Source organism: Phalacrocorax carbo, chromosome 2 (assembly GCF_963921805.1).
Source record: "Phalacrocorax carbo chromosome 2, bPhaCar2.1, whole genome shotgun sequence".
In the NCBI taxonomy this organism is placed as follows: Eukaryota; Metazoa; Chordata; class Aves; order Suliformes; family Phalacrocoracidae; genus Phalacrocorax; species Phalacrocorax carbo.
In genome coordinates, this window is record NC_087514.1 from 477,753 (window position 1) to 504,975 (window position 27,223).

Genomic DNA, 27,223 nt, shown 5'->3' on the forward strand with positions numbered 1-27,223 from the left:
ACCCCCTAATCCTGTGCACCCTGCACCCAGCACCCCTGTGCCCCTAACCCTGCACACCCTGCACCCCCTAATCCTGTGCACCCTGCACCCTGCGCCCCTGTGCCCCTAACCCTGCACACCCTGCACCCCTAACCCTGCACATCCTGCACCCCACGTCCCTGCACCCCTAATCCTGTGCACCCTGCACCCAGCACCCCTGCACCCCTAACCCTGCACATCCTGCATCCAGCACCCCTGCGCCCCTAATCATGTGCAACCTACACCCCTGCACCCCTAATTTTGTGCACCCTGAGCCCAGGCACCCCTTCCCCTCTGCACCCAGTGCCCCTGCCCCCAGGTATGCCTAATCCTGTGCACCCAGCACCCAGGCACCCCCTCCCTCCTGCACCCAGCACCCCAGCACCCCCTGCCCCAGCAGCAGAGCCAGTCTCCCCGTGTGCCACGGCAGGCAGCCCCCCTGCCTGCACCAGCTGCCTGCGGGCAGGAAACGGGCGCTGCCACCCGACAGCTGCCAGCACCCAGCGCCGCCGGGGATTGCCAGCGGGGCCGAGGGCGGGAGCCCCCGCCAGCCCCGGGGCCCAGCACCCGCTGCCGCCCGGTGGGACGGAGCTCCGCGCCCCGCCGCAACGCCCCCCGACCGGGAGGACGAGGTCGGGCACATGGAGGCGGCGGAAGCGCCGCGGAACGCCGTGGGTGCTTCCCGCCGCCGGCGCGGGGCCGACCCGGCTGCACCCGGCCGTAGGGGGACCCCGATCCGGCCCCACCGGGAGCCCCCCGCCCCGAACGGTGAAGCCGTGGCCGCACGCGGGGTCTCGGCGCCATTGCCTGGGTCACCCCGGGGGGTGGCCTCGCGTTGGCGGGACGGCGCGGCGGGGACGGACATACCTACAGGCCGGCGCGCCCCGGCACACGGGTGGACGGACCGATGGAAACCGGCATGCGCACGGACAGGCACGTGCCCGGCGCGGCACACACGCGTGCAGGGGCAGCGTCATGTGGGCGCACGCACACAGTGCATGGGCAGGGACACGCGTGGCACGCACACGCGTGGGGTACGCACACGGGGCCGCAGGTGAGCGGGCACCGGCACACACGTGTGCACACGCACAGGCCCCCCTGCTGCGCACGGGCACACGCGGCCCCGTCCCCCCGACTCCGCTCAGCTTGGCTCAACTCAGCCCAGCCAGGCTCGGCTCAGCTCGGCTCAGCTCAGCTCAGCCTGGCTCAGTGTGGCTCTGCTCAGCTTAGCCCAGGTCGGCTCAACTTGGTTCAGCTCAGCCCAGCCCGGCGCAGCTCGATCCGGCTCAGCTGAGCTCAGCCTGCCTTAGCTCAGTCTGGCTCAGCTCAGCTCAGCTCAGCCCAGCTCCGGGGGGCGGGGCTCTCAAAGCCAGGCCCCGCCCCTCCCCGCTCCCCCTCCCCCGTCCCGGGGCTCCCGTCCGTCCCGGGGGTCCCCCTCCACCCGCAGCCCCCCCCCTCCACCCGCAGCCCCCCCCCTCCATCCGCAGCCCCACCCCCCTCCACCCGCAGCCCCACCCCGCACCTGCAGCAGCCCCGGGGTCCCCCTGGCCCCCCCCCCGGAGCGAGTCCCGGCCCCCGCCGCCCCCCGGCCCCGGCGCCCCCCGGCGCCCCCCGGCGCCCCACGCACCGGCGCAGCAGAGCCGGGCGCTGAGCTCCGGCCGCCGGCCCCGGCCCGGGCTGCCCGCCATGCCGCTGCGCTCCCGCCGCCCGCCGCGGGACGGGACGGGACGGGACGGGACGGGACGGGACGCGAGTGGGACCCGCCCCGCGCCACCGCCCCGCCCCGCCCCCCGCTCCGCCGAGCGGCCGCCCCCGCGTCCCCGGGGAGCCCCGGGCCGGACCCTCCTCCTCCTCCTCCTCCTCCTCCTCCTCGACCCGGGACCCCCGCGCGGGGCACCCTGCGCCCCACGCAGCCAGCACCCGCCGCCCCTCCCCCTGCACAGCCAGCGCCCCGCACCCCTCCCCTCTGCCCCCTCCCCCCTGCGCCCCGGCACCCCTCATCCTGTGCACCCTGCACCCCCTCCCCTCTGCCCCCTCCCCCCTGCGCCCCGGCACCCCTCATCCTGTGCACCCTGCACCCCCTCCCCCCTGCGCCCCGGCACCCCTCATCCTGCGTACCCTGCACCCCCTCCCCCCTGCGCCCCTCCCCTCTGCACCCCGGCACCCCTCATCCTGTGCACCCTGCACCCCCTCCCCCCTGCGCCCCGGCACCCCTCATCCTGCGCACCCTGCACCCCCTCCCCCCTGCGCCCCTCCCCTCTGCACCCCGGCACCCCTCATCCTGTGCACCCTGCACCCCTCCCCCCTGCGCCCCGGCACCCCTCATCCTGTGCACCCTGCACCCCCTCCCCTCTGCACCCCTCCCCTCTGCGCCCCGGCACCCCTCATCCTGTGCACCCTGCACCCCCTCCCCTCTGCACCCCTCCCCTCTGCACCCCGGCACCCCTCATCCTGTGCACCCTGCACCCCCTCCCCTCTGCGCCCCGGCACCCCTCATCCTGCGCACCCTGCACCCCCTCCCCCCTGCGCCCCGGCACCCCTCATCCTGTGCACCCTGCACCCCCTCCCCTCTGCGCCCCTCCCCTCTGCACCCCGGCACCCCTCATCCTGTGCACCCTGCACCCCCTCCCCCCTGCGCCCCTCCCCTCTGCGCCCCGGCACCCCTCATCCTGTGCACCCTGCACCCCCTCCCCTCTGCACCCCGGCACCCCTCATCCTGTGCACCCTGCACCCCCTCCCCTCTGCACCCCTCCCCCCTGCACCCCGGCACCCCTCATCCTGTGCACCCTGCACCCCCTCCCCTCTGCACCCCGGCACCCCTCATCCTGTGCACCCTGCACCCCCTCCCCTCTGCGCCCCGGCACCCCTCATCCTGTGCACCCTGCACCCCCTCCCCTCTGCGCCCCTCCCCTCTGCACCCCGGCACCCCTCATCCTGTGCACCCTGCACCCCCTCCCCTCTGCGCCCCTCCCCTCTGCGCCCCGGCACCCCTCATCCTGTGCACCCCTTCCCCAGCACACCTAATCCTCTGTACCCTGCACTTCGCACCCCCTCCCCTCGGCACCTTGACCCCCCAATCCTGTGCACCCTGCACCCCTTCCTCTCTGCACCCCTGCCCCCCAGCACCCAGCGCCTTTCTCCCCACTGCACCCACCCACCCCAGGCCCCCCGTCCCTTCTCCCAGCTGCAGTCCCCGCACTCCACAGCCCTGACCCCCCGCGCACCCCTCTGCCCCTCAAGGCAGGGGCACCAGCCCCCTCCTTCCCACCGCTGCAGGCAGGGCTGGGGCCCCCAGCATCCCACTCCTGGGAGCTGCGGGCAGCTGCCCACACCCTCCCGAGCCTCACGCAACCCCCCAGAGTCCCCCGTTACGGGGGCACCGAACATCTCCAGCCCCCACATCCCGATGCCCTCCCCGCACACAGAGCCCCCCAGGGCGGGTGGGGAGCACCGGTGAGTGGGGCAGCCACGCAGGGGGCACCCCCAGGGTCCCCGTTAGAGCGGGGAGCCCTCGGTGTGTTTTCGGGCGGGTTCCCCGAGCACTGACACACACCCCCCCCCCGGAGACGTCGGGGCTCCCTGCACCACAGCTCGCACCCCGCGCCGCGTCCGACAGCCCCCCCCGGTCCCGGTGCCGCTCGGGGCGCCCGGCTGCAGCCCCCCGGCACGCGCAGGGCGAGCACCGCGGGCGAGCGGAGCTGTGCCGGGAAGGAGCCTCCGGTGCGGACGGGGGTCCCGGGGGTGCCACGGCGAGGGGACCCCCCCGGGCACGGGACACCTGCCTCCTCGCCCACAGCAGCAGCAGCAGCAGCAGCAGAGCTCGAACAGCATGGCGGCGTCCCGGCAAGGCCCTGGCTCCGGCTCCCACCGCTCGGCTCGGCGTTCGGCCGCGTCTGGAGGGGAGCCGTGCCGCGGCCCGTGACTCAGACAGCCCACGGCCTCTGCCAGGCCCGGCTCTTCCTGCTCCCGGCCCCGCTCCCGGCCCCGCTCCCGGCCAGGGATGGAGCCCACGCCCGGGGTGCCCCGCTGGATGCCCCGCCGTGTGCCGGCGCGGCCGTGGGCAGAGCGCGGCCGCCAGCCAGGCCACGCGGGAGCACAGGCGGGCTCCCACCACCGGGCACGGGCATGGCCCGGGACCCCCGGGCAGGGAGGGGTTTGGGGTCTGCTGCAGCACCGTGGATGCTGGGGGGGTGTCGGGGCGGGGGGCGTCATGGCAAAATCCAGCTGTGCCGCAACCCAGATGGGGCAAGCCAGGCCTGGGCGTGGGGGCTGGGCACGGACGGCTCGGCACGGCATGGTGCCACCCCACGGCTCTGCCCCACAGCGTGTCTCGTCCCATCTGTGTCGCAGAGATAAAGAGCTGGGGGGGGAGCGGGGGGGGCTGGGATGGGGCGATTAGAGCCTGGAGAGCAGCAAACGCCGCCTGGCACCGGGACGCCGTTCCTTCGGGATGTGCGTGCCGCTCCCACCACGCTTCCCACGGCCCCGCCACGTTCGCCGCAGCCGGCCCCACCGCCCGAGGGGGAGCCCCTCAAACGCGTGGAGGCCATGGGGCCGTGCCGGGGGGCCCCAGCTGCTGCCAGCTCCGGCACCGAGCCACAGCCCAGCCGTTTCCCACAAAGCCGGTGAGTCACCGGCCAGGCTGTGGCCGGCAGCAGCATCCGACCCCCCCGGCCTGGCACAGCCAGAACCGCCAGCGCGGTGGAAAAGCTGAGTGGAACGGACGAGGGGGGGGAGACAGGGGGTTCCCAAACGTCCGGGGGCCTCCCCCCCCCGCCCGCTGCTGCCGCCGCCACGTCTCTGGCCACAATTCTGGCAGCCTTGGAAACCGGAGCGGGGCCCAAACAAACAGCCAGCATCCTGCTGCCGAAACAGCTCACGCTACCGCTGCCGAAACCGGCCGGCTGTGCCGCCACCAACCCACCGCGCTCCGCGGCGCCCGCTGTGCCACAGCCCCCCACGTCGCCCCTTCCCAGCTGGCCCCGACCCCCTGCAGCCCCAAACCAGTCCCTGCTCCATCCCAGCCCCACAGCACCCAGGGGGGCAGCGCTAGGGGAGTCTGCCCTTGCCTGGGGACAGGCCAGGGGCCCCCCCACGGGTGTCCCCCACTCAGGGCGGGGGGCAGTGAGCCATGGCAGCAACCCCTGCTCTCCCAGAGCATCCCCCTGAGGACCCTGGCTTCTCCCCAGGGCAGCAGCGGCTGCAGGATGGGGATGGTCCCCCCGCCAGGGCTGGGTGCGGCTGGGGATGGAGGCACCGGGTACGGGCACCGGCTGGGCCGCAGCGCCGGGGTAAACAGCTGCCCTGACGCCGTGCCGAAACTGCAACCGAGAGCGGCCGGGCACGGCGCCTCATGGGCACCGAGGCAGCTCCCCATCTATTCTGGGAACGATGCTCAAAAATAAACCCCTCTCACCGCGCCACCTCCCCGCCCGCCGCCACCCACCACACCGGCACACCACGGCACGGGCACCACGGGCAGAAACCCACCGCGAGCCCGGGAGGGACCCGCGAGGTGCAGGGCTGGCAAAGGCCGAGTGCAGCCAGAGCCCCCCGGGACCCCCCAGCTCGGGGCGGGGAGGGGGGGGATGGCGGCACGGCGCGGCACAGCATGGCATGGCACGGTGGGGAGCAGTGGGGATGATGGGCCCGGGCAGGTGTGACCTTGGGGGTGCCCTTTGGACAGCCCTGGGCAGGCGCCAGCGACAGTGGCCCCCCCCGGCCGGGGGCAGCCGGGGTTCCCGTCAAGGTGCCCTGCCCGCCTTATCTGGCAGCCGGGCTGGCTGCAGGCAGCGGCCGGCCACGGCACAGGCAGAGGCCGGCGGAGGCACAGGCAGGCCAGGCCTGGCCCCTCGCTGCTAGCACGGCTGCAGCATCTCCCACCGGCGCGGCTGCGGCTTCCCGAGCTCAGCTGCCGCGGTGGAGCGGGCTGCGGCCGTCCCGGAGCAGGCAGCAGGCAGCAGGCAGCAGGCAGCAGGCAGCAGGCAGCAGGCAGCATGACAGCTCCCAATGCTGCGCACAGATCGACGGAAACCGCAGCCAACGCCCTGGAAAGCGCGGCGGGGGGGCCAGGACCACGGCGTCTCGCCCCCACAGCTGCCACCATCGCGGCAGGCACGGATGTGGCCCTGGCAGGGGGCATGCACGTGGCCGTGCCCGCTCTGGGCACGAGGGGTCTCGCGGGACCCCAGGGCCCTGCCCGCAGGGACAGCCACAAGCGCCGAGGGGGGGGCTGCGTGGGGATCCCCGGCGTTTGACCACAGCGCACTCCAACCGCAGTCCCGACCAGCCTGGCCACGGCCCTTCTGCGGCACGAGTGTGCCGCATTACGGGCAGCCGCTGCCTGCACCTCCGCAGCAGGCAGCTTCGCCCCTCGCCGCTGCCCGCGCCGGGCGCGGTGCCCCAGCAGCCTTCGCTCACCCCGGGTTTTGGGGGGGACACACACACGCTGCCCACGAGCGGCAGCCACTGGCACGGAGGTGCAGACGACGGCGTGGGGAGCGGGGTCCCATGAACCCACAAAATCAGCTGCCCGCGCGCTGGCCAGCCCTGCCCACCCCTCCGGCCAGGACACACATCCCCGCCAATGCCGGCTCTGCAGTGATGCTCCGGCCGGGGGCCCTCGCCGGCCCCCACCGCCCCTCCTGTCACCAGATCCCTGGCCCCAAAAATATTTGGCACCTTCGCGCCTCGGGAAAGCACCTGCTGCTCCCCGACGGGGGCAGCTTTGGCTGTCGGACACCCAAAACTGATGGGGAGGGGGGCTGGGGGGGCGCGTGGGACACCCCGGTGCTGGGGGGGTGCCGCCGGGACCCCCAGTCCTACCAGTGCCAGCGCGGGGGGGGGGGGGGCGGGGGGACGGCGCTGCGCTGGCGCTGAGTCACGGTGGGTACCGGGGCGCTCCCCCGCGGCACGAGGGGTCCCCCCAGGACCACCCCACCCACCTCCCGCCCCGTCGGGGCAGCCGGGCCCTCCCCCCCCTTCTCTCTCCCCCCTCCCCTCCCCTCGGCAGGGGTGGGCGGGGCGAGGGGCCGAGCCCAGCCCAGCCGAGCCCGGCCGAGCCGAGCCGAACTCACCCGCGCCCCCCGGTTCGGCACGCCGCCGCCAGTACCAGACCAGGGCGAGGGATGCCGCGTGTCCCACAGCCACCAGCGAGGGGAAGAGGGGACCCGTGTCCTCCATGGGGACACGGCTGGGCTCGGCTCGGCTGGGCTCGGCTCGGCTAGGCTCGGCTCGGCAGGGACGCACCAGCGCCCGCCCCGCCCGGGGCAACTCCCGCTCCGCCTTAACCCCTCCCGGTCCGCGGCGAGGAGGCGCCTTCCCGCCCGCCGCACCGGCAGGATCGGCCCCCCCACCCCCCCCGCCCCGGTCCGCTCGCCCCCATCACTCACATCCCGGCTTTTTATATCCCGGGACGCCCCGGCCGGCCGGCGCCAGCCCACCCCCCCCGCCCCCCCGGCGGGTCTCACCTACCCGGCACGACCTTCATGGGCGGGCAGGGCGCGGGCAGGAACGAGCAGGGCGCGGGCAGGGTGCGGGCAGCGCGGAGCGACGGCGCAGCGCGGCTCCGGTGGCGGCGGGGGCAGCGGGGGGCGGGGGGGGGGTGCAGGGAACGGGCGCCGATATAAATAACCGGTGCCCGTCACCGAGCCCGAGTTAGAACATGACACGGGCGGGGGGCGGGACGGGGCGGCCGCGGCACCCCGGGACCCCCGAACCCCCGGCGCCGGGGGGCTTAACCCGGCCGCCACCTCGGGGAGTTCATTACAGCGGCACTAATGGAGGAAATGGGGACAACCCCCCAGGACCGGGGGTCGTGCTGGGGGTCCGGGGGGGCGGCGGGACCCGCTTCGCCCCGCGGGGGCCCCCGCAGCCCCCCGCCGCCGCCGCGACCCCGTCCCCGCCCGCCCGCAATCCAGACCCGGTTTTCCCGGCGCGGCGGGAGGACCCGGACCCGGATCCCGATCCGGCGGAGCGGCGGGGGGCGGGAGGGGCCGGGGCTCCGCGGCCGCGCCCCACGGGGCATCCCCCCCTCACCCCCCCACGCGGGACCGGGCCGGGGCTCTGCGGCACCCAGCCCCGCGGCCGCTCCCCCCGCACCCAGGCCCCGCGGTCCCGCAGCCCAGCGCGGGGTGCGACCCCCGGGGGCAGAGCGCGGGGGAGGGCCACCCCCCCGCCCACCCCCACGTGGGAGGTGAGCGCACGGCGGCGCCCCCGGGGCTGCGGGAGGGGGCGAGCGGGGCGGAGCGGGGGCGCGAGCCGCGCGGCTGCGCGGCGCGGGGGATGCGGTGAGCGGGGCCGGGATGCTGCGGCCCACGCAGGACCACGCAGCCCGCGGGTGCAGCGGGGCCCGTGGGCCCGGCCCCGCCCCCGCCGCCCGGTGACTCACAGCGCTGGCAGCGAGCGGGCCCGGCGCCTTCGGGCTGGAAACTTGGAGCGGCGGCTGCCCACGGGCCGCGGGGCTGAGTCACGGCGGGGGGGGCCCCACCGCGGCCTCGGGGCGCCGGCCGCAGCTGCCCCACCCGGGGGGGGGGGGGGCGGACGGACACACGGACACCCCGCAGCCCCCGCCGCGTCCAGCTGCCGCCGATCTTGTGTCAAGGGCAGAGACGCCCCCCCCCGCAGCCCCCTTCCCATCCCCAGCCCTGCCCGCCCCAGCTGCCGCTGTCTGTCTGTCCGTCTGTCTGTCCGGCGCATCCTGTGCACGGCGGGGACGTCGGGGTGCGGCCCTCCCCACCCGGCACGGTCCCCTTGCCCAATGCACCCCCTACCCGCCATGGGGAGCCCGGGGGGGCCGGCAGCAGCAAGACCCCCGGCAGCAGCGAGGGTCATCGGCTGCCCACCCACTGAGCCACCCCCTCGGGCATCCCGGGGGGCTGCCCTGCTGCACCCCTGTCCCCGGGAGACCACCGTGGCCCCCCCAAGGACCACCCCGGCCCCAGCACTGTGTGCCCACCCCCCACGTGCTCAGCCCACAGGCAGCGGTACCGGCAGGGCCCGCCCCCCCCGCGCCCCAGGGGACACCCGGAGCTCTGCTAGGCTGCGGGGTCCCCGAGGATGCATGTGGCACGGCGGCCCCTGAGCCCCCCAGCGCCCCACCTTCCCAGGCGGCGCAGGGGGCTGCGAGTGGGGGGCACCATGGCCAGGCACCGGGGCGGGGTGGGGCTGTCCCCGGGGCTGGGGAGGCGGGCCATGGCATCAGCTCAGCACCGGGGGCTCGCAGGGGCTGCAGAGCTCCCCCCCCGGAGCAGAAGGGTTAAGGTGCTCCCATGCACCCCCACCCACGAGAGCACCCGGGGGGGGGGGGGGGGGCACCCAGGGCTGAGGGCTGACGACCCCTCCTCCCGCCCAGCTCGGGGGTCCCCCCCGATACCTGGAGCTGGGCCGGGCTGGGGGGGTGGCTGCGACACTCCCCCCGCAGCAGCGGCTGCGACAACGGCGGGCTCCACATGCCGCTCGCCCTCCTCCTTCCTGCGGTAGAGCCGGTCGCCGCCGGCGGGCCGCGCTTTGCCAGGGCCGGCGTCGAGCACGTCCCCGTGCCGGCGGGAGGTGTCGGCGGGCCGGCGGGCGGGGCCGGCGGGGCGACGGGCACGCTGCAGGGAGAGCGGGACGATCTCGGGCGGCAGGCGCAGGTACTGGCGCAGGTAGGCGATGCCGTCGTCCGTCAGGTACCAGTAGAAGTGGCGCCAGGCGAAGGTCTCCCGCACCAGGTGGCGGGAGCGCAGGGAGGCCATGGCGCGCAGCACCTCCACGTTGGGGACGCCGGGCAGCTGCGGGTGGGTGCGCTGCGGACGGGGGTCCTTCTCGGCCACCAGCACGCCCTCGCGGAACAGCAGCTCCAGGATGGCGCGCAGCCGCTCCAGCGGCATCAGCATCCCGGCCACCATGGCGCGGCACGCGGCGCGGCACACGGCACGGCACGCCTCTGCTCGGCTCGGTTACGGCTCGGCACGGCTCGGCACGGTCTGGCACGGCTCGGCACGGTCTGGCACGGCTCCGTACGGCCCGGCACGACGCGGCACGGCCCAGAACGGCCCAGTACGGCCCGGCACAGCCCGGTATGGCCCGGCACAGCCCAGTATGGCCCGGCCCGGCACAGCACGGCGCGGCGCGGGCTGCCTGCTGCCGGCAGACTGGCGGGAGCTCCACCCCCGAGCCGGGGGGGCCGGGGGGGCCGGAGGGGGGGGCCGGGGCTCCCGCCGCTCGCCTCGGCCCAGCCCTGACTCAGAGGCCCCTCCCCGGTGTGTCCCGTCCCCGTCCCCCCCCCCCCGCCCGGGGCGGGGACGCACCGCCTGCCCCGACCCACCCGGCCGGTTCCTGCGTGGGAACCCCCGCGGGCCCCGCCCCGCCCCCCGGGACCGCCCCCGCCGCCGGGGGTCACCAACTCGGGGGGGCACCCTCGGATCGGGGGGAGACACTCAGACTGGGGGGGTGCACCCCTAGACCAGGGGGCTGCACCCCCAGACCGGTGTGGGGCTGGGAGGGTGGCCACCCCCTCCCCGGGGACGTGGCGCCCACGCCCCCCGCCCCGGGAGCATCCCCTTCGCAGGCACGGCCGCATCCTGCCAGTGCCAGTATTTGCTCTGAGGCTGCCTCGGTTTGGGCGGGGGGGCTGCAGCCCCCGGGGGACCCCACGTCCCCACGTCCCGGGGGGGACGGGGGCGGGATGGCGGGGGAGCAGGGGGACAGCCCCGGCACTGGCACGGCTTCGCCTCCCCCCGCGCACCCCCACCCGCTCGTCCCCAGGGCTGGCAGGTGGGGACGCGGCAGCTGCACCCGCAGCTGCCCCCAGCGCCCCACCGGCACCAGCACCTGCCCCCTGCCACGCTGGCTGGGACCCCGAGCGCTGCCACGGGAGACCCTGCCCCCAGCACCCAGCGGCCCTGCACCCAGGGACCCCCCACACCCAGCACCCCTGGCACACAGGGCCTCCGGCATCCAGGGACGCATGGGAGCCAGGACCCCCGGCACCCAAGGACCCCCCCACACCCAGCACCCCTGGCACACAGGGCCTCCAGCACCCAGGGACCCACGGGAGCCAGGACCCCTGGCACCCAGGGACCCCCCACACCCAGCACCCCTGGCACACAGGGCCTCCAGCACCCAGGGACGCACGGGAGCCAGGACCCCCGGCACCCAGGGACCCCACACACCCAGCACCCCCAGCACCCTTGGCACACAGGGCCTCCGGCATCCAGGGACGCATGGGAGCCAGGACCCCCGGCACCCAAGGACCCCCCCACACCCAGCACCCCCGGCACACAGGGCCTCCAGCACCCAGGGACCCACGGGAGCCAGGACCCCCGGCACCCAGGGACCCCACACACCCAGCACCCCCAGCACCCTTGGCACACAGGGCCTCCAGCATCCAGGGACGCACGGGAGCCAGGACCCCCGGCACCCAGGGACCACCCTACACCCAGCACCCCTAGCACCCAAGGCCTCCAGCACCCAGGGCCCCCCACATGCAGGGCCCCCGCACCGAGGGCTCCCCGCCCCATGGGCACACCCAGGTCCTGCGGTGGGGTGAGGGGGGGGGTGGGTGCGGGCAGCTGCCTGCTGGCACCCGGATCACTTCCTCCTCCCGTCACATGCCAGCACCGGTGCCAAGAGCACAAGGGACTCTGGGGTGGCCAGGGCTGCGCGGGGTCCTCGGGGTGCTGGGGCTGCGCGGGGTCCTCGGGGTGCTGGGGGTGCTCGGGGTGTCCGGGGGATGCTCGGAGCTCTCCCATCCCCATGCAGCAGCCCCCAGGGTTAAAGTGGTCCCGCAGCAAAGGGACCAGGGGTCCCCAAAGCCGGGGGGGGGACCCCAATGCCAGGGTGATCCCAGCCCCACAGCCCTGAAAGAGGGGAGGCTGAGCACTGCTGCGCCTGCCCCCTCCAGCCAGGGCTCCTGCGGCTCCCCCAGCCCCATGCGCTGGGGCACGGGGACCCTCGGCCAGGCGCAGGAGGGACCCCCCTCCAGCAGCGGTGGGGGGGACAGGAGGACGCTGTGGCCTTGGGGACACCGTCACCATCCCTGGCAACGGCGCTACCGGCAGCGGAGCCACAACGGGGGGTGCTGAGATTTACCAGCAAGGTGTCGGGAAGCAGTGGGGAGCAGTGAGTGGGGAGCAGTGGGGAGCAGTGGGGAGCAGTGAGTGGGGAGCAGTGAGTGGGGAGCGGTGAGTGGGGAGCAGTGGGGAGCAGTGAGTGGGGAGCGGTGGGGAGCAGTGAGTGGGGAGCGGTGAGTGGGGAGCAGTGGGGAGCAGTGAGTGGGGAGCAGTGGGGAGCAGTGGGGAGCAGTGAGTGGGGAGCAGTGAGTGGGGAGCAGTGAGTGGGGAGCGGTGGGGAGCAGTGAGTGGGGAGCGGTGAGTGGGGAGCGGTGAGTGGGGAGTGGTGGGGAGCAGTGAGTGGGGAGCGGTGAGTGGGGAGCGGTGAGTGGGGAGCAGTGAGTGGGGAGCGGTGGGGAGCAGTGAGTGGGGAGCGGTGAGTGGGGAGCGGTGAGTGGGGAGCAGTGAGTGGGGAGCGGTGGGGAGCAGTGAGTGGGGAGCGGTGAGTGGGGAGTGGTGGGGAGCAGTGAGTGGGGAGCGGTGGGGAGCAGTGAGTGGGGAGCGGTGAGTGGGGAGCGGTGAGTGGGGAGTGGTGGGGAGCAGTGAGTGGGGAGCGGTGAGTGGGGAGTGGTGGGGAGCAGTGAGTGGGGAGCGGTGGGGAGCAGTGAGTGGGGAGCGGTGAGTGGGGAGTGGTGGGGAGCAGTGAGTGGGGAGCAGTGAGTGGGGAGCAGTGGGGAGCGGTGAGTGGGGAGCGGTGAGTGGGGAGCAGTGGGGAGCAGTGGGGAGCAGTGAGTGGGGAGCAGTGAGTGGGGAGCAGTGAGTGGGGAGCGGTGGGAGCAGTGGGGAGCAGTGAGTGGGGAGCGGTGGGAGCAGTGGGAGCAGTGGGGAGCAGTGAGTGGGGAGCAGTGGGGAGCAGTGGGAGCGGTGAGTGGGGAGCGGTGGGGAGCAGTGGGGAGCAGTGGGGAGCGGTGGGGAGCAGTGGGGAGCAGTGGGGAGCGGTGGGGAGCGGTGAGTGGGGAGCAGTGGGGAGCGGTGGGGAGCAGTGAGTGGGGAGCGGTGGAGAGCGGTGAGTGGGGAGCAGTGGGGAGCGGTGAGTGGGGAGCGGTGAGTGGAGAGCACTGGGAGCAGTGGGGAGCGGTGAGTGGGGAGCGGTGGGGGGCAGTGGGGGAGCAGCAGCAGGGGCAGTGGGGCCCAGAGACCCCGGCACGGGCTCGGGGGGCTGCAGAGCCCCCAGCCACACTCCCGCTGGCGGGGCACCAGCACCTGAGCTGCCGGGCCCCGTGCGCCCCCAAACCCACAGGAGCAGGGGCTGTGAGCCGCGCCGGCACCGCCGGGAGGGGACCCGCACCCAGACTTGCACAACTTCCCCCTCCCTCTGATTCGGGGTGGGTGGGGGGAGCAGAGCCCCCACCCCAGGGCAGGCCGGCACAGGAGCCGAGGGGCTGGGGGTAAGCAGGGGCACCGGGGTGCCCGCTCCCCCTGTGAAAGGAACCCCGAACCGGCCCAGGCCCCGGCACGCTCCCCACCCTGCAGCCCTGGGGGGCCCGGGGGGCAGGGAGGGGCAGGGGACGCGCCAGCCGACCCAGGACAGACAGACAGACAGCGCCCGTGGGGACACAGCGCCTGTGGGGACGCAGCTCCCCGAGTGCCTGCACCAACCAGTCCCCCGCCCCGTGGGAGTGGGGCTGGGGCTCCGCGGGGGGAGTGGGGGACTGGGGACCCTGCACCCACGCATGCGGTGGGGGGACAGCAGGGGCGACAGCTCGGGGGGACACCAAGGCCATCGTGGTGCACCCCATGCCTTGCAGCAGCCACCACCTGGCTCCCTGCAGGTGGGGTGGGACCCGCATCCCCCCACGCAGCCGCCTCCTGCCCCACGCGTCCCCCAGCACCGGCCCCCCCCCACCCAATGCCCCTCTGCAGCACCGGGTCCCCGTCCCCACACCAGCGGGTGCAGGGACGGCGTGGGGACACGAGCGTGGGCTCAGCCGGGGGAGTCTCCCCATGAGCGGTGGGTCTCCCCACGAGTGGGGGGTCTCCCCACGAGCATGGGCCCCCCCAGGACGTGGCTCCCCGCACCCCCGGGCCCCGCAGCCAGGTCACGGCCGCGCCGTCCGGCGGCCCACCGCCAAGTGCCGAGTCAGCGCCCGCCGCAGTGATCCAACGCGATGTGACAGCGGAGCCAAACCCGCCGTCCAGCCGTCCCCCCACGCCGCCCCCACGCCGCCCCCACGCCGCCGACGCCGGGCACGGTGCTGGCACCCTGCCCGCACCCCCGCTCACCACCCCTGGAGCTTGGGGTGCACCTGGGGGGATGGGACCAGGCACCCCAAGCTCCCCAAACCCAGCTCAGCACCGGCACAGCCCGGCCCGGTGCTGCCAGCCCCATCGCGGCCGGCCCCCGCCCCACACCTCACACCTCCACCCTACCACCGCATCCTCCCAGCACGCGGCCCACGAAGACCCAGCGTCACCCCTCAGGGGGTCCAGGGGGTCTATGGGAGCACCAGCTGCCAGCACACGGCACTGGGCTCGCACCCACAGCCCCCCGGCACCCCTCCAACTCACGGCCTGGGGGTCCGGCCCACGGCCTGGGCTTTGCCCCACTGGCACCGTGGGCAGCCCAGTGGGTTGCAGACCCCAGACCTCGGGGCAGGCAGGGCCCTGCAGGCAGCAGCTCCTGGCTGCGGGCCCGTCGCTCCCCTCCCGGTGCCGGTACTGGGGTGCCGGTGCCGGTACTGGGGTCCCCATGCCAAGGCAGGAACAGAGGCACGGCTGTTTGCAGAGGGCACCATGGTCAGAGCTGGGGGTACTGGGGGGGGCTGGGTAATTAACGAGGCCAGGGCCGTTGGGGGTCCTCTGGCCGTGCCTGTTCTCACCATAAATTCTGCCGGGCTCTGCGGGAGGGGACGCAGCCGGGACCCCCATGGTGGGGACGCAGCCAGGACCCCCACGGCTGGGCCCATGGCTAGGCCTTCGGCACTGCCACGGCTACCGGCTGCCCCCGAGCGAGCCAGTGCCCGGCTGCGCCCCGACCCTCGCCGGGGTCCACGCCAGGGGCACGTCGGGGTGCCGGGCCCCGCGGTGGCTGCCTGCCCGCTGCGGTCACATGCAGGCCACTGGCCGCCAGCGTCCCCACCGCCAGCAGCCGCGGGCGCCCATTACTCATGGCCCAGCGCCCCGGCTCTGCGGCGCGGCACGGCTCGGCCCCCCGGCCCAGCGGTGCCTGGCAGGGGCTGGGTGATGCCGGGGCAGCCCCCGGCCCCGCCGAGATGAGTGACCACCACCGCTCCTCCTGCCTGCGCCGCGGGCAGCTGCCAGCGCCGCCAAGCCAACACCGGTGCAGCAGGGATGCGGCCAGAGACCCCCGGGGAGGTGGTTAGAGCCCACCAGGGATGCCATCAGAGCCCCCCAGCGATGCAGTGGTGGCTGGAGCCCCCCGTTTATGGAGTGGTGGCCAGAGCCCACCAGGGATGCAGCCGGAGCCCCCCGGGGATGCAGCTGGAGCCCACCGGGGATGCGGCGGTGGCTGGAGCCTCCTGGGGATGTGGCTGGAGCCCCCCCGGGGATGCGGGGAGGCCGGAGCCCCCCGGGGATGCGGGGAGGCCGGAGCCCCCCCGGGGATGCGGGGAGGCCGGAGCCCCCCCGGGGATGCGGGGATGCGGCCGGAGCCCCCCCGGGGATGCGGGGAGGCCGGAGCCCCCCGGGGATGCGGGGAGGCCGGAGCCCCCCGGGGATGCGGGGAGGCCGGAGCCCCCCCGGGGATGCGGGGATGCGGCCGGAGCCCCCCCGGGGATGCGGGGATGCGGCCGGAGCCCCCCCGGGGATGCGGGGAGGCCGGAGCCCCCCCGGGGATGCGGGGAGGCCGGAGCCCCCCCGGGGACGCGGCCGGAGCCCCCCGCCCGTGGGCGCGGACCCCCCGGTACCTTTGAGGGAGATGATCTCGTGGTGGATGGAGCGCGATGCCTCCATGGCCGCTCCGGCCGCTCCCGCTCGGTCCCGCAGCTCCGGGGCGGCCCCGCCCCCCCCGCCCCGCCCCGCCCCGCCCCGCCCCGCCGCTGCGGCACCGCGCCCGCCCCCCCCCCGCATCCCCCCTCCCACCCCCCCAACTGCATCTGCTGGGGACTGGCCCTGACCCCCCCATCGGCACTGGCACACCCCCCCCCATCGGCACGGACACCCCCCCCCATCGGCACGGACACCCCCCCCATCGGCACTGACGCCCCCCCCATGGGCACAGAGCCTCCCCTCCATTGGCACAGACCCCCCCCAAGGGCACTGACCTCCCCAAGGACGCTGGTACCCCATCGGCACAGAACACACGCCCATCAGCGCAGCCCCCCCCCCATCAGCACTGACCCCCCCAGTACAGCACTAACCCCCCCAGTACAGCACAGCCCCCCCGTACAGCACAGCCCCCCCCGTACAGCACAGCCCCCCCCGTACAGCACAGCCCCCCCATCCAGCACAGCCCCCCCATCCAGCACAGCCCCCCCGTACAGCACAGCCCCCCCCGTACAGCACAGCCCCCCCCATCCAGCACAGCCCCCCCCATCCAGCACAGCCCCCCCGTACAGCACAGCCCCCCCCGTACAGCACAGCCCCCCCGTACAGCACAGCCCCCCCCGTACAGCACAGCCCCCCCCGTACAGCACAGCCCCCCCGTACAGCACAGCCCCCCCATCCAGCACAGCCCCCTCCGTACAGCACAGCCCCCCCCATCCAGCACAGCCCCCCCTGTACAGCACAGCCCCCCCGTACAGCACAGCCCCCCCGTACAGCACAGCCCCCCCCGTACAGCACAGCCCCCCCTGTACAGCACAGCCCCCCCCATCCAGCACAGCCCCCCCTGTACAGCACAGCCCCCCCTGTACAGCACAGCCCCCCCCGTACAGCACAGCCCCCCCCATCCAGCACAGCCCCCCCCATCCAGCACAGCCCCCCCGTACAGCACAGCCCCCCCCATCCAGCACAGCCCCCCCGTACAGCACAGCCCCCCCCATCCAGCACAGCCCCCCCGTACAGCACAGCCCCCCCGTACAGCACAGCCCCGGCAGGGGCCCATCGCCACGGCGTCGGGCCTGCGGGCCAGCGCCGCCGCCGGCAGCCCAGCGGGGGGGGACAGAGCAGAGCCCCCCGGGGGGGGGGACAGAGCAGAGCCCCCCGGGGGGGGGGGAACAGAGCAGAGCCCCCGGGGGGGGGGACAGAGCAGAGCCCCCCGGGGGGGGGGGAACAGAGCAGAGCCCCCCGGGGGGGGGGGACAGAGCAGAGCCCCCCGGGGGGGGGGACAGAGCAGAGCCCCCGGGGGGGGGGGACAGAGCAGAGCCCCCCGGGGGGGGGACAGAGCAGAGCCCCCCGGGGGGGGGGACAGAGCAGAGCCCCCCGGGGGGGGGGAACAGAGCAGAGCCCCCGGGGGGGGCGACAGAGCAGAGCCCCCGGGGGGGGGGGACAGAGCAGAGCCCCCCGGGGGGGGGACAGAGCAGAGCCCCCCGGGGGGGGGGGACAGAGCAGAGCCCCCGGGGGGGGGGACAGAGCAGAGCCCCCCAGGGACGGGCGACGCCTGTCCTTGGGGGGTCAGGGGGTTGCTGTCCTTCGGGGGGGCAGGGACCCCCGTCCTCGGCGGGGGGGCAGGGGCTGGCGGCGGCAGCGGGGGGGGGGGGCTGGCGGCGGCCCCCCGGCACGGGGCCACGGGGCCGGACACCGGTGGCAGCGCCAAGCCCCGGGCCCTGCCGGGAACCGCCGCCGCACTGCGGCCAGCCCGGGCCCGAGCCCCCCGCCGCTGCCGCAGGGACCCCCGGCTCCGTCCGGCGGGGCGCTCCGCGCGGCCGTGGGGCCGGGAGCTCTCGGGGGGGCCCGGCTGACCCCCCCCACGGGTGACAGACGCCAGACGGAGCCGGCGAGGCCGAGCCCGGCCGGAAAAGCCCCTCGTGGCGGCGGCGGCGGCGGCGGCCCCCGGCCAGGTTTCGGTTCCTGCCGCTGCGTGACGATAAACGAACGCCCCTAATCGAGAAGCCACGAGGCGGCCCGGCAAACACCCGCCAGCCCACCGCGACAGCCGGCTGCTGCCCACCTCACCCGGCACCCCACGGCACCCCACGGCACCCCGCGGCTCCCCGCGGCACCCCGCGGCACCCCACGGCTCCCCGCGACAGCCGGCTGCTGCCCACCTCACCCGGCTCCCCACGGCACCCCACGGCACCCCGCGGCTCCCCACGGCACCCCGCGGCTCCCCGCGACAGCCGGCTGCTGCCCACCTCACCCGGCACCCCACGGCACCCCACGGCTCCCCGCGGCACCCCACGGCTCCCCGCGGCACCCCGCGGCTCACCGCGGCTCACCGCGGCTCCCCACGGCACCCCACGGCACCCCGCGGCTCCCCGCGGCACCCCACGGCACCCCGCGGCTCCCCACGGCACCCCGCGGCACCCCGCGACAGCCGGCTGCTGCCCACCTCACCCGGCACCCCGCGGCTCCCCGCGGCACCCCACTGCTCCCCACGGCACCCCGCGGCACCCCGCGACAGCCGGCTGCTGCCCACCTCACCCGGCTCCCCACGGCACCCCACGGCTCCCCGCGGCACCCCACGGCTCCCCACGGCACCCCGCGGCTCACCGCGACAGCCGGCTGCTGCCCACCTCACCCGGCACCCCGCGGCTCCCCGCGGCACCCCACTGCTCCCCACGGCACCCCGCGGCACCCCGCGACAGCCGGCTGCTGCCCACCTCACCCGGCTCCCCACGGCACCCCACGGCTCCCCACGGCACCCCACTGCTCCCCACGGCACCCCGCGGCTCACCGCGACAGCCGGCTGCTGCCCACCTCACCCGGCACCCCACGGCACCCCGTGGCTCCCCACCCTGCTGCCAGGGCCCCGCCGGCTCGGCCAGCCCCACGGATGGCGGCCGGGCCCGCCACGGCAGAGCTCTCCCCGCAACGGCGGCCTCTCGCTCCTGCCTGGCACCGGTGCAGCGCCACGGCCCGCCACCACCCCTCCGCCGCGGCGGCCAGGACCCCTGCCCGCCCGCCCGCCCGGGGTCCATCCCGCCACCGGCACGCGGCGGCTCGTCCCCTCGCCCGGCGCCGCCAGCCCCCGCTGCGGCAGGACATCGGTGCTCCGTGCCCCGCCACGCAGCCCCCGGCGGAGCCCCCGGTGCCGGGCCTTGGCCCCAGCGACCCGGGGCTGGCGCGTGCCGGTGGCCCCGTCCCAGGCGGAGCCGACAGGTACCAGCGGCTCCAACGGGCGCCCCGCCAACCGCCTCCTCTCCGCCGTGGCGTCACCGCGTTTTTCGCAGAGCCCCAAGGCTCGATGGATGCTTCCCGGCGTCGCCTGCTCGCTTCCCGGCAGAACACGAGCCTTGCGGTGACCCGCCAGGCCGCGGCGACGCTGCCGGAGCCCCCCACGCGTCCCCTTCCCCACCGGTGCCTCCGCCGACCCCGGCCCAGCCAGGCGGGGCTCTCCTCTGCCGTTGAGCCTGCCCAAACCTGGCACGGGCGGCCGCACCGCGCGGTGCACACCCAGCCCCGGCCCCCACCGCAGCCGGGCACCGCGACCTGCCCCGCGGGGCTCGTGGCGCCAAACGTGCCGGGTGATGGGACCGGCCGTGCCGCCGGGACACCCCCCCACACGCCCCCCGCCTCGCCAAGGGACACCGGCTCCCCAAGCCACGCGCCGGCAGGGCCCCGCCACGCTCAGGAGGGCCGAGCTCCTCGCGGCACCCGCCGGCAGCACCGAGCACACGACGGCCCCTCGGCCGGGGGCTCCCACCCGCCCTCGCGCGCCGGGTCGCTGCGGCGGGAGAAGCGGGGACCACCCAGCGTCGGGGCCGGGGCCAGCCCGCGTCGCCGCACACCCACGCACGCGCACGTGTGGGCACACGCACCCCGCCGCGGTGCCGTGGCACCAAACCTGAGCTCACCTGCCCTCGACGCGGCCGCTCGCGGCACAGCGGGCTCAGCCCCGGGGCTCTGGCAATGGCAGCACCGGGCACCCGCTGGGTGGGGGTGGGTCACACCCACGGACCCCCCCCGGGGCAGCCCCCCAAGGGCGAGAGGCTCCCTGCACCCCGGCGGGGACGCCAAAAGCCCCCCAGCCCCAAGCGTGCCCCAGCAGCTCCAGCCACACGAGGACAGGGGCGGGCAGGGCGCAGGCAGGGCACAGACGGGCAGGCAGGCGCAGGCAGGGTGCAGGCAGGGCGCAGGCAGCTCTCGCTCCCCTTGTAAGGGCATGGCTGCAGGACACTGCCAGCCCCCCCGCGGAGCCACCCTGTGCCCCCCCGGCCACATGCCGGCCCCGCCGCGCACCACGGGGGCAGCCACCGATGCCAGGGCCGAGCACCGGCGCCCGCTCCCCCGCGCCCCTCCTGGGCTGCCAGCCCCCCCCGAGCCCCCTGAGCCCCCATCGAGCCCCCCGTGCCAGGTGGGCCCACCTGCCCGCGGCTGCCGGCTCCTGCCCGCCCCTGCCACCCCCCAGACCCCCCCACGGGCGGCATCCTCTGGCCCCAGCCCACCGAGCGGGACCCCCACCCTGCGAGGCGCAGACCCCCGTGGCAGAATCCAGCCAGCCCGGGGGGTGCCACGGGCGCAGACCCTCGCCCGCCCACGCCGACAGCCCGGCGCGGGGACCCCCGCCCACCAGCACCCAGGGGAGGCGGCAGCGGGGGGGGGGGCACCCGGAGGGGTCCCCGCTCCCCGGTGCCGGGTCGCGACCCCCGGCAGCGCCCGTGGGGGCCGCGGGGTGCGCCGGGGGCTGGCGGGGCCTCGGCAGCGCCCGACGTGCCCTATTATGGGAATGAGCTGTGAGCCCTCCGCGGGGGGCCCCTCCGCAGCGGCGGCCCCCCCCGGCCGGGACCCCCGCCTGGGGCAGGGTCCGGGGGGGAGGGTCGGTACCTTTGTATCGCTCCCGCACGTCCTCGTAGGCCTGGATGAAGTCCTGCTCCTCGGGGTTGGGGGGCAAGCGCCCCAGGTCGTAGGTGGCCATGGCGGGCGGGGGGCGAGGGCCGGGGGCGGCGGCGCGTGCGGCGGGTCCCGGCCGGCGTGTCCGGCCCCGCAGCCCGGCACGGACACACGGACGGACACACGGACGGACACACGGACACGGGACGCGGCGGGACATTCCAGCCCGCCCAACCCTTAAAGGGACAGCCGGACACTGCCCCGACGCCCGCCGGGATTGTGGGGCACGGCCCCCCATGCGGCACCGCTACGCTATGGGGCACGGCACCCCACGGGGTACAGCCATCTTATCGGGCACAGCACCCCACAGAGCACGGCATCCCCACGGGGCACAGCCACACTATGGGGCACAGCCACACTATGGGGCACAGCACTCCACGGCCACGGTATCCCCACGGGGCACAGCTATGCTATGGGGCACAGCACCCCACAGAGCATGGCATCCCCATGGGACACGGCCACCCCATAGGGCATGGCATTCCCATGGGCACAGCACCCCATGGGTCACAGCACCCCCACACGGCCATGGGGCAGACGGGAGCACCCCACATACTCCAGATGGGGCACCCCAAAGTGCCCCACGGTCAGGACTGCCAGCCCAGCCCTGGGGCACCTCAAGGAGTGCGGGGGGGCAGGTGACAGTGTGGGGCTGGGGGCGCAGGTAACGAGGGATGGGGGTGCTGGATGCACCCCCCAACTGGTACAGGAACCCCCCGGCTCACATCCTGGCACGCCCACCTGCTGCCCCCTCCCACCCGTGCTCTCGGGGGGCAGGCAGGGTGCCCCCTCCTCCGTCGGGTGCTCAGCCCCACGCAGAGACCCACCCCCGGCAACACGGGGGGCTCTGCAAAGCCCCCGGGACTGGGGGAGCACAACTGCGGCCACCCCGCTACGGGGGGAGAGCTGCCCCCCGCCAGGGTCCCATCCGAGCTGTGGGGCTGACCCCCAACCCAGCCCCACGGCACAGCCGGCCCAGCCCAGGGGACACCGGCCCCCGCGGGATGGAGCTTCGTCAGCCCTAAATATAGAGGCCAAAGCCCCCGGAAACCCAATCTGCCGCGGCGCCGCCGGGAGCCGGGCCCAGAAATAGCCCGGGGTGCTGGGGGGGACGCGGGGCACCCCATGGGGACACTATGGGTGCTGGGGGGGGACAGAGGGCACCCCATGGGGACACTATGGGTGCTGGGAGGGGACACAGGGCACCCCATGGGGACACTATGGGTGCTGGGGGGGATGTGGGGCACGCCACGGGGACACTATGGGGGCTGGGGGGGACACAGGGCACCCCATGGGGACACTATGGGTGCTGGGGGGGGACACAGGGCACCCTATGGGGACACTATGGGTGCTGGGGGGGGACACAGGGCACCCCATGGGGACACGCTGGGTGCTGGGGGGGACGTGGGGCACCCCATGGGGACATGCTAGGTGCTGGGGGGGGGGGGATGTGGGGCACCCCATGGGGACACTATGGGTGCCGGGGGGGGGACACAGGGCACCCCACAGGGACACTATGGGTGCTGGGGGGGATGTGGGGCACGCCACGGGGACACTATGGGGGCTGGCGGGGGGTGATGTGGGTCACCCCATGGGGACACTATGGGTGCTGGGGGGGGATGTGGGGCACCCCACGGGGACACGCTGGGTGCTGGGGGGGATGCAGGGCACCCCATGGAGACACTATGGGTGCTGGGGGGGCCCCCCATGGGGCACCCCATGGGGACACGCTGGGTCCTGGGGGGGGACACAGGGCACCCCACGGGGACACGCTGGGTGCTGGGGGGGACACGGGGCACCTCACAGGGACACTATGGGTGCTGGCGGGGAATGTGGGGTACCCCATGGGGACACTATGGGTGCTGGCGGGGACACAGGGCACCCCACGGGGACACTATGGGTGCTGGGGGGGATGTGGGGCACGCCACGGGGACACTATGGGGGCTGGGGGGGACACAGGGCACCCCACAGGGACACGCTGGGTGCTGGGGGGGGACGCGGGGCACCCCATGGGGACACGCTGGGTTGCTGGGGGGGACGCAGGGCACCCCATGGGGACACGCTGGGTGCTGTGGGGGGACGCAGGGCACCCCATGGGGACACTATGGGTTGCTGGGGGGGACGTGGGGCACCCCACGGGGACATGGCTGGCATCCACTGGGGACACACCAGGTGCTCAGCCTCGCTCCCTGCCCCACACGGGGGCACGAGGGGCTGACACGCCCACCCAGCACCCGGCCACCCCAGCCATCGCCGGGCACTAGCACCCACGGCACGTCTCGGGGGCAGGGGCACGGACCCCCCACACAGCCCACTCGCCCCACACACCCCCACGGCCCCACGCCAGCTCGGCCGGCCCCCCCGCCGCAGGCGCCCCACCCCGTGACTCAGCACCGCGGTGTCACCGGGTCACGCCACACCGGATGTCACCAACGTTCCCGCGCCCTCCCAACATGCCCCACAGCCCCCATGGGGCCCTGGGCCCACAGCCCCGCTGCCCCACAGCCCCGGGACCCTCCAGACCCACAGTGGGCACGAGCAGAGACCCCCAGACCCACAGCCGAGCCCTGTGCCCCAGTGGGGTGGGCCTGAGAGGTGGGACCCCAGGGAGCCCCTCACCAACCAGGACCCCCACCCAGCTGGACTGTGGGGTCCCCCTCACCAGCTGGGACCCCAGGGGCCATGGGGACCCCCACCAAGCTGGACTGTGGGGTCCCCCTCACCAGCTGGAACCCCAGTGACTGTGGGGACCCCGTCAACAGCTGGGACCCCAGGGGCCATGGGGTCCCCCACCAAGCTGGATTGTGGGGGCCCATTCACCAGCTGGGACCCCAGTGACTGTGGGGACCCCATCAACAGCTGGGACCCCAGGGGCCATGGGGTCCCCCACCAAGCTGGATTGTGGGGGCCCATTCACCAGCTGGGACCCCAGGGGCTGTGGGAAGCCCCCACAAGGCTGGACTGTGGGGACCCCATCACCAGCTGGGACCCCAGGGACTGTGGGGACCCCCACCAGGCTTTGACCCCCGGTCCCCATTGCCACTGGGGTGTGGGGAGGAGGGAGAGGGTGGCCGGGGCCAGGCAGTGTCCCCCACCCCAAACCCCGCGGGGGGCTGTAGGTCCCAGCTGCCCCCCAGGAAAGGGCGCCGGGGGGCTGGGCCGTGGTGGCTGGAGGGACACAGGCGCTGCAGGGCCGGGGGGCTGGGGGAGCCCCCACAGCGTGGGGCCACGATCCTAAATCGGGGAGAGCCCCAGCGGGGGGGACACGGCCCCACGGCGCGGGTGGAAGAGGGCACACAGCTCCCCGGAGCGCAGCACGGGGCCCCACTGCTGGGGACGTGGGGCTGGGGTGGGCACAGCCCCCACCGAGGGCATGGGGCAGGAGCGGGACCCCCGGAGGCTGGGCACAGAGGGGGACGCCGTACCCCACACCGGTAGGCGAGGGGGGTGGGGGGCGCACGGCTCCAGAGCAAGGGCAGGAGGTGGGGCGGCAGGACCCCCACCAAGGGCGGGGGGGGGTCCGTGAGTGCCCCCCTGGGGGCTGCACCGCAGACCGCTGTCCCCGGGGTGTCCCGGGTGTCCCCACGGCCCCGGTGCCTGTGGGACCCCCAGGAGCTGCAGAGCCGGTGCATGAGGGGCTGCCCCACCGCGGGGGGAGTGGGGGGCACACTCACTTCGTGGGCACCACACCACGCCCCTCGCTGCTGGGGCCACCACGGCCCCCCGGGACAGCCCCGGCCCTGGGGGCCCTCTGACGGCCACCGCTGTCACTGCACAGCCCGGGGACACGTCCTGGGTGCTGTGGGGACACCCCGGGGGCACTGCGACGTGGGGACACCCTGGGGACATGTCTTGGGTGCTGTGGGGACACCCCGGGGGCACTGCGATGTGGGGACACCCTGGGGACATGTCCTGGGTGCTGTGGGGACACCCCGGGGGCACTGCGACGTGGGGACACCCTGGGGACACGTCCTGGGTGCTGTGGGGACACCCTGGGGACACTGTGACATGGGGACACCCTGGGGACACCCCGGGGATGCTGCGACGTGGGGACACCCTGGGGACACCCCAGGGACGCTGCGACGTGGGGACACCCTGGGGGCACCTCCTGGATGCTGTGGGGACACCCTGGGGACACATCCTGGGTGCTGTGGGGACACCCCGGGGGCAAGGCGATGTGGGGACACCCCGGGGACACGTCCTGGGAGCTGTGGGGACACCCCGGGGGCACTGCGACGTGGGGACACCCTGGGGACACGTCCTGGGAGCTGTGGGGACACCCCGGGGGCACTGCGACGTGGGGACACCCCGGGGACACGTCCCGGGTGCTGTGGGGACACCCCGGGGACGCTGCGACGTGGGGACACCCTGGGGGCACCTCCTGGATGCTGTGGGGACACCCCGGGGGCACTGCGACGTGGGGACACCCTGGGGACACGTCCTGGGAGCTGTGGGGACACCCCGGGGACGCTGCGACGTGGGGACACCCTGGGGACACGTCCTGGGAGCTGTGGGGACACCCCGGGGACGCTGCGACGTGGGGACACCCTGGGGACACGTCCTGGGAGCTGTGGGGTCACGGCCATGCAGGGACACCCCAGGGCACGTCCCCGGGGACCCTCCGATGGCACCCACCTCCAGCACAGGGTGCAGCGACAGCCCAGCCCTGTCCCCACATGGGGTCCTGCTGTCCCCGAGGGACCCCCCCCGAGTGTCCCCCAAGACAGGACCCCTTGGTGGACAAGGACTGACCCCCCCAGCCCCTCAGTCACCCCCAGCGCCAGGTGAGACCCCTGGGGACCCCAGCCAACCCCATGGCACTGACCGGGGCCCTGCAGGAGCCACAAGAGCCACAAAAGCCCCCAGCCCCACATGCCCCCCACAGCCAGACCTGCGCCCACCCGGCCCCCTGCGCCACGTCCTGCCCCGACGCCGGCCCTGGTGGGGACACCGCGGGCACCCCACGGTCCCTGCTGTGGCGGTGCCACCGTCCCGACGCCGGCACGCCCCACGGCATCGCCCCACGGCGTCGCCCCTGCGTGGGGCCACAGGCACGCACCAGACGCGGCTCCCCGGCATCACAGCCCTGACCCACGCCCCCCCCAGCACCCCCTCAGCCGGACGCGCTGCCCCACGGCCAGACACGGACACGACGGCACACGGTCCCCGTGTCCCCGGGGACCCCCGGGACCCCCACCGGCAGCGAGGGCCGCCGGAGCAGAGCCCGCCGCGACAGCTCCCGGCTTGCCAGGACCCCCTCCCCGGCGTGTCCCGAGCTGCCCCCCCCCCGGACAGACCCCCCCCCCGCCCGGCGCGGTGCCGGCCGCCAGCCCCACCTGCGATCCTGATGACGGCCCTCTCGGCGGGGTCCAGCACCGTCCCGTTGCCGGCGGCCGCCTTGGTGCGCTTGGAGCGCTGGTGCTTGGCCAGGTTCCACGGCAGCGTGTCGCCGGGGCCGGGGGAGCCGCTGCTGCCGCTCGAGCTCTCCTCCGCCATCCCCACCGGCTCCCGGCGCCCCGCCGACACCGGCACCTGCGGCGGAGGGACGGCGTCAGGGCAGCCCCGGCACCGGCCGCGCCCCGGCCGTCCCGCCTCGCACCTGCCGCCGGGGTCCCCCCGCGGGACGGGCGCCCACCCCGGGCCTCGTGCGCGCACCCCCCCACCCCACGGGGAAGCGGGGGTCTGGGCCGGGGGGGGCCGAGGGCGCAGCGGGGCTGGAGCCGCGGCCGGGGCAGACGGGGCGCCGGGCGCTCCTCCGCGGGGACCCCTCACCGGTGACACCCCAAAAGCCCGTCCCCTCGGGGCGGGGGGCACGGGCGGACGTGAGCCGAGGCCACAGCGGCATCGGGGGCACCGGAGACCCGGGGAGGCGCCGCTGCCTCCGCCGCGGGCTTCCCCCACCGGCCCCCGCACCCGCTCGGTGCCGGGAAGCGCCGGGCAGCGAGGCCGAGCCACCGCCGCCGGGACAGCCGGAGCGGGGGGTGGCGGGGGGCCGAGCCCCCCCAGCCCGGCACCCCCCTCCGGGGCGTTCGCTGCTGCTGAGGCGCCATTTGCAGAAGCTCCAAACCCGGCAGATTCACCGGCATTTCCCGGGGCTCGCGGCAGCCCCGCGCCCCCCCCCCCGCCCCCCCACCCACCCCCCACCCCCACCCCCCCCCGCCGCGATGGCGGCGCGAGAATTGGCTCCCGACACCCAGCGCTTGGGCCATTTTAGCGAAAAACCC

At 75.7% G+C, this 27,223-nt stretch overlaps 1 protein-coding gene across 16 annotated transcripts in view; it reads right to left on the reverse strand.

Moving 5' to 3' along the window:
* PLEC (plectin) overlaps positions 1-27,223 on the reverse strand; it is a 67,443-nt gene that overhangs the window by 37,826 nt on the left and 2,394 nt on the right. For 4 of the 16 annotated variants that reach the window (XM_064441901.1, XM_064441891.1, XM_064441889.1 and 1 more), the window contains exon 2: positions 26,336-26,531. In XM_064441901.1, the coding sequence (XP_064297971.1) occupies positions 26,336-26,495 (160 nt within the window). In that variant the 5' untranslated portion in view covers positions 26,496-26,531. Of the gene's footprint in view, positions 1-1,645; positions 1,740-7,094; positions 7,237-9,391; positions 10,110-15,976; positions 16,048-20,936; positions 21,072-26,335; positions 26,532-27,223 lie in introns of those variants that run through there. The other 12 variants (XM_064441884.1, XM_064441882.1, XM_064441883.1 and 9 more) reach the window with 5 other exon arrangements.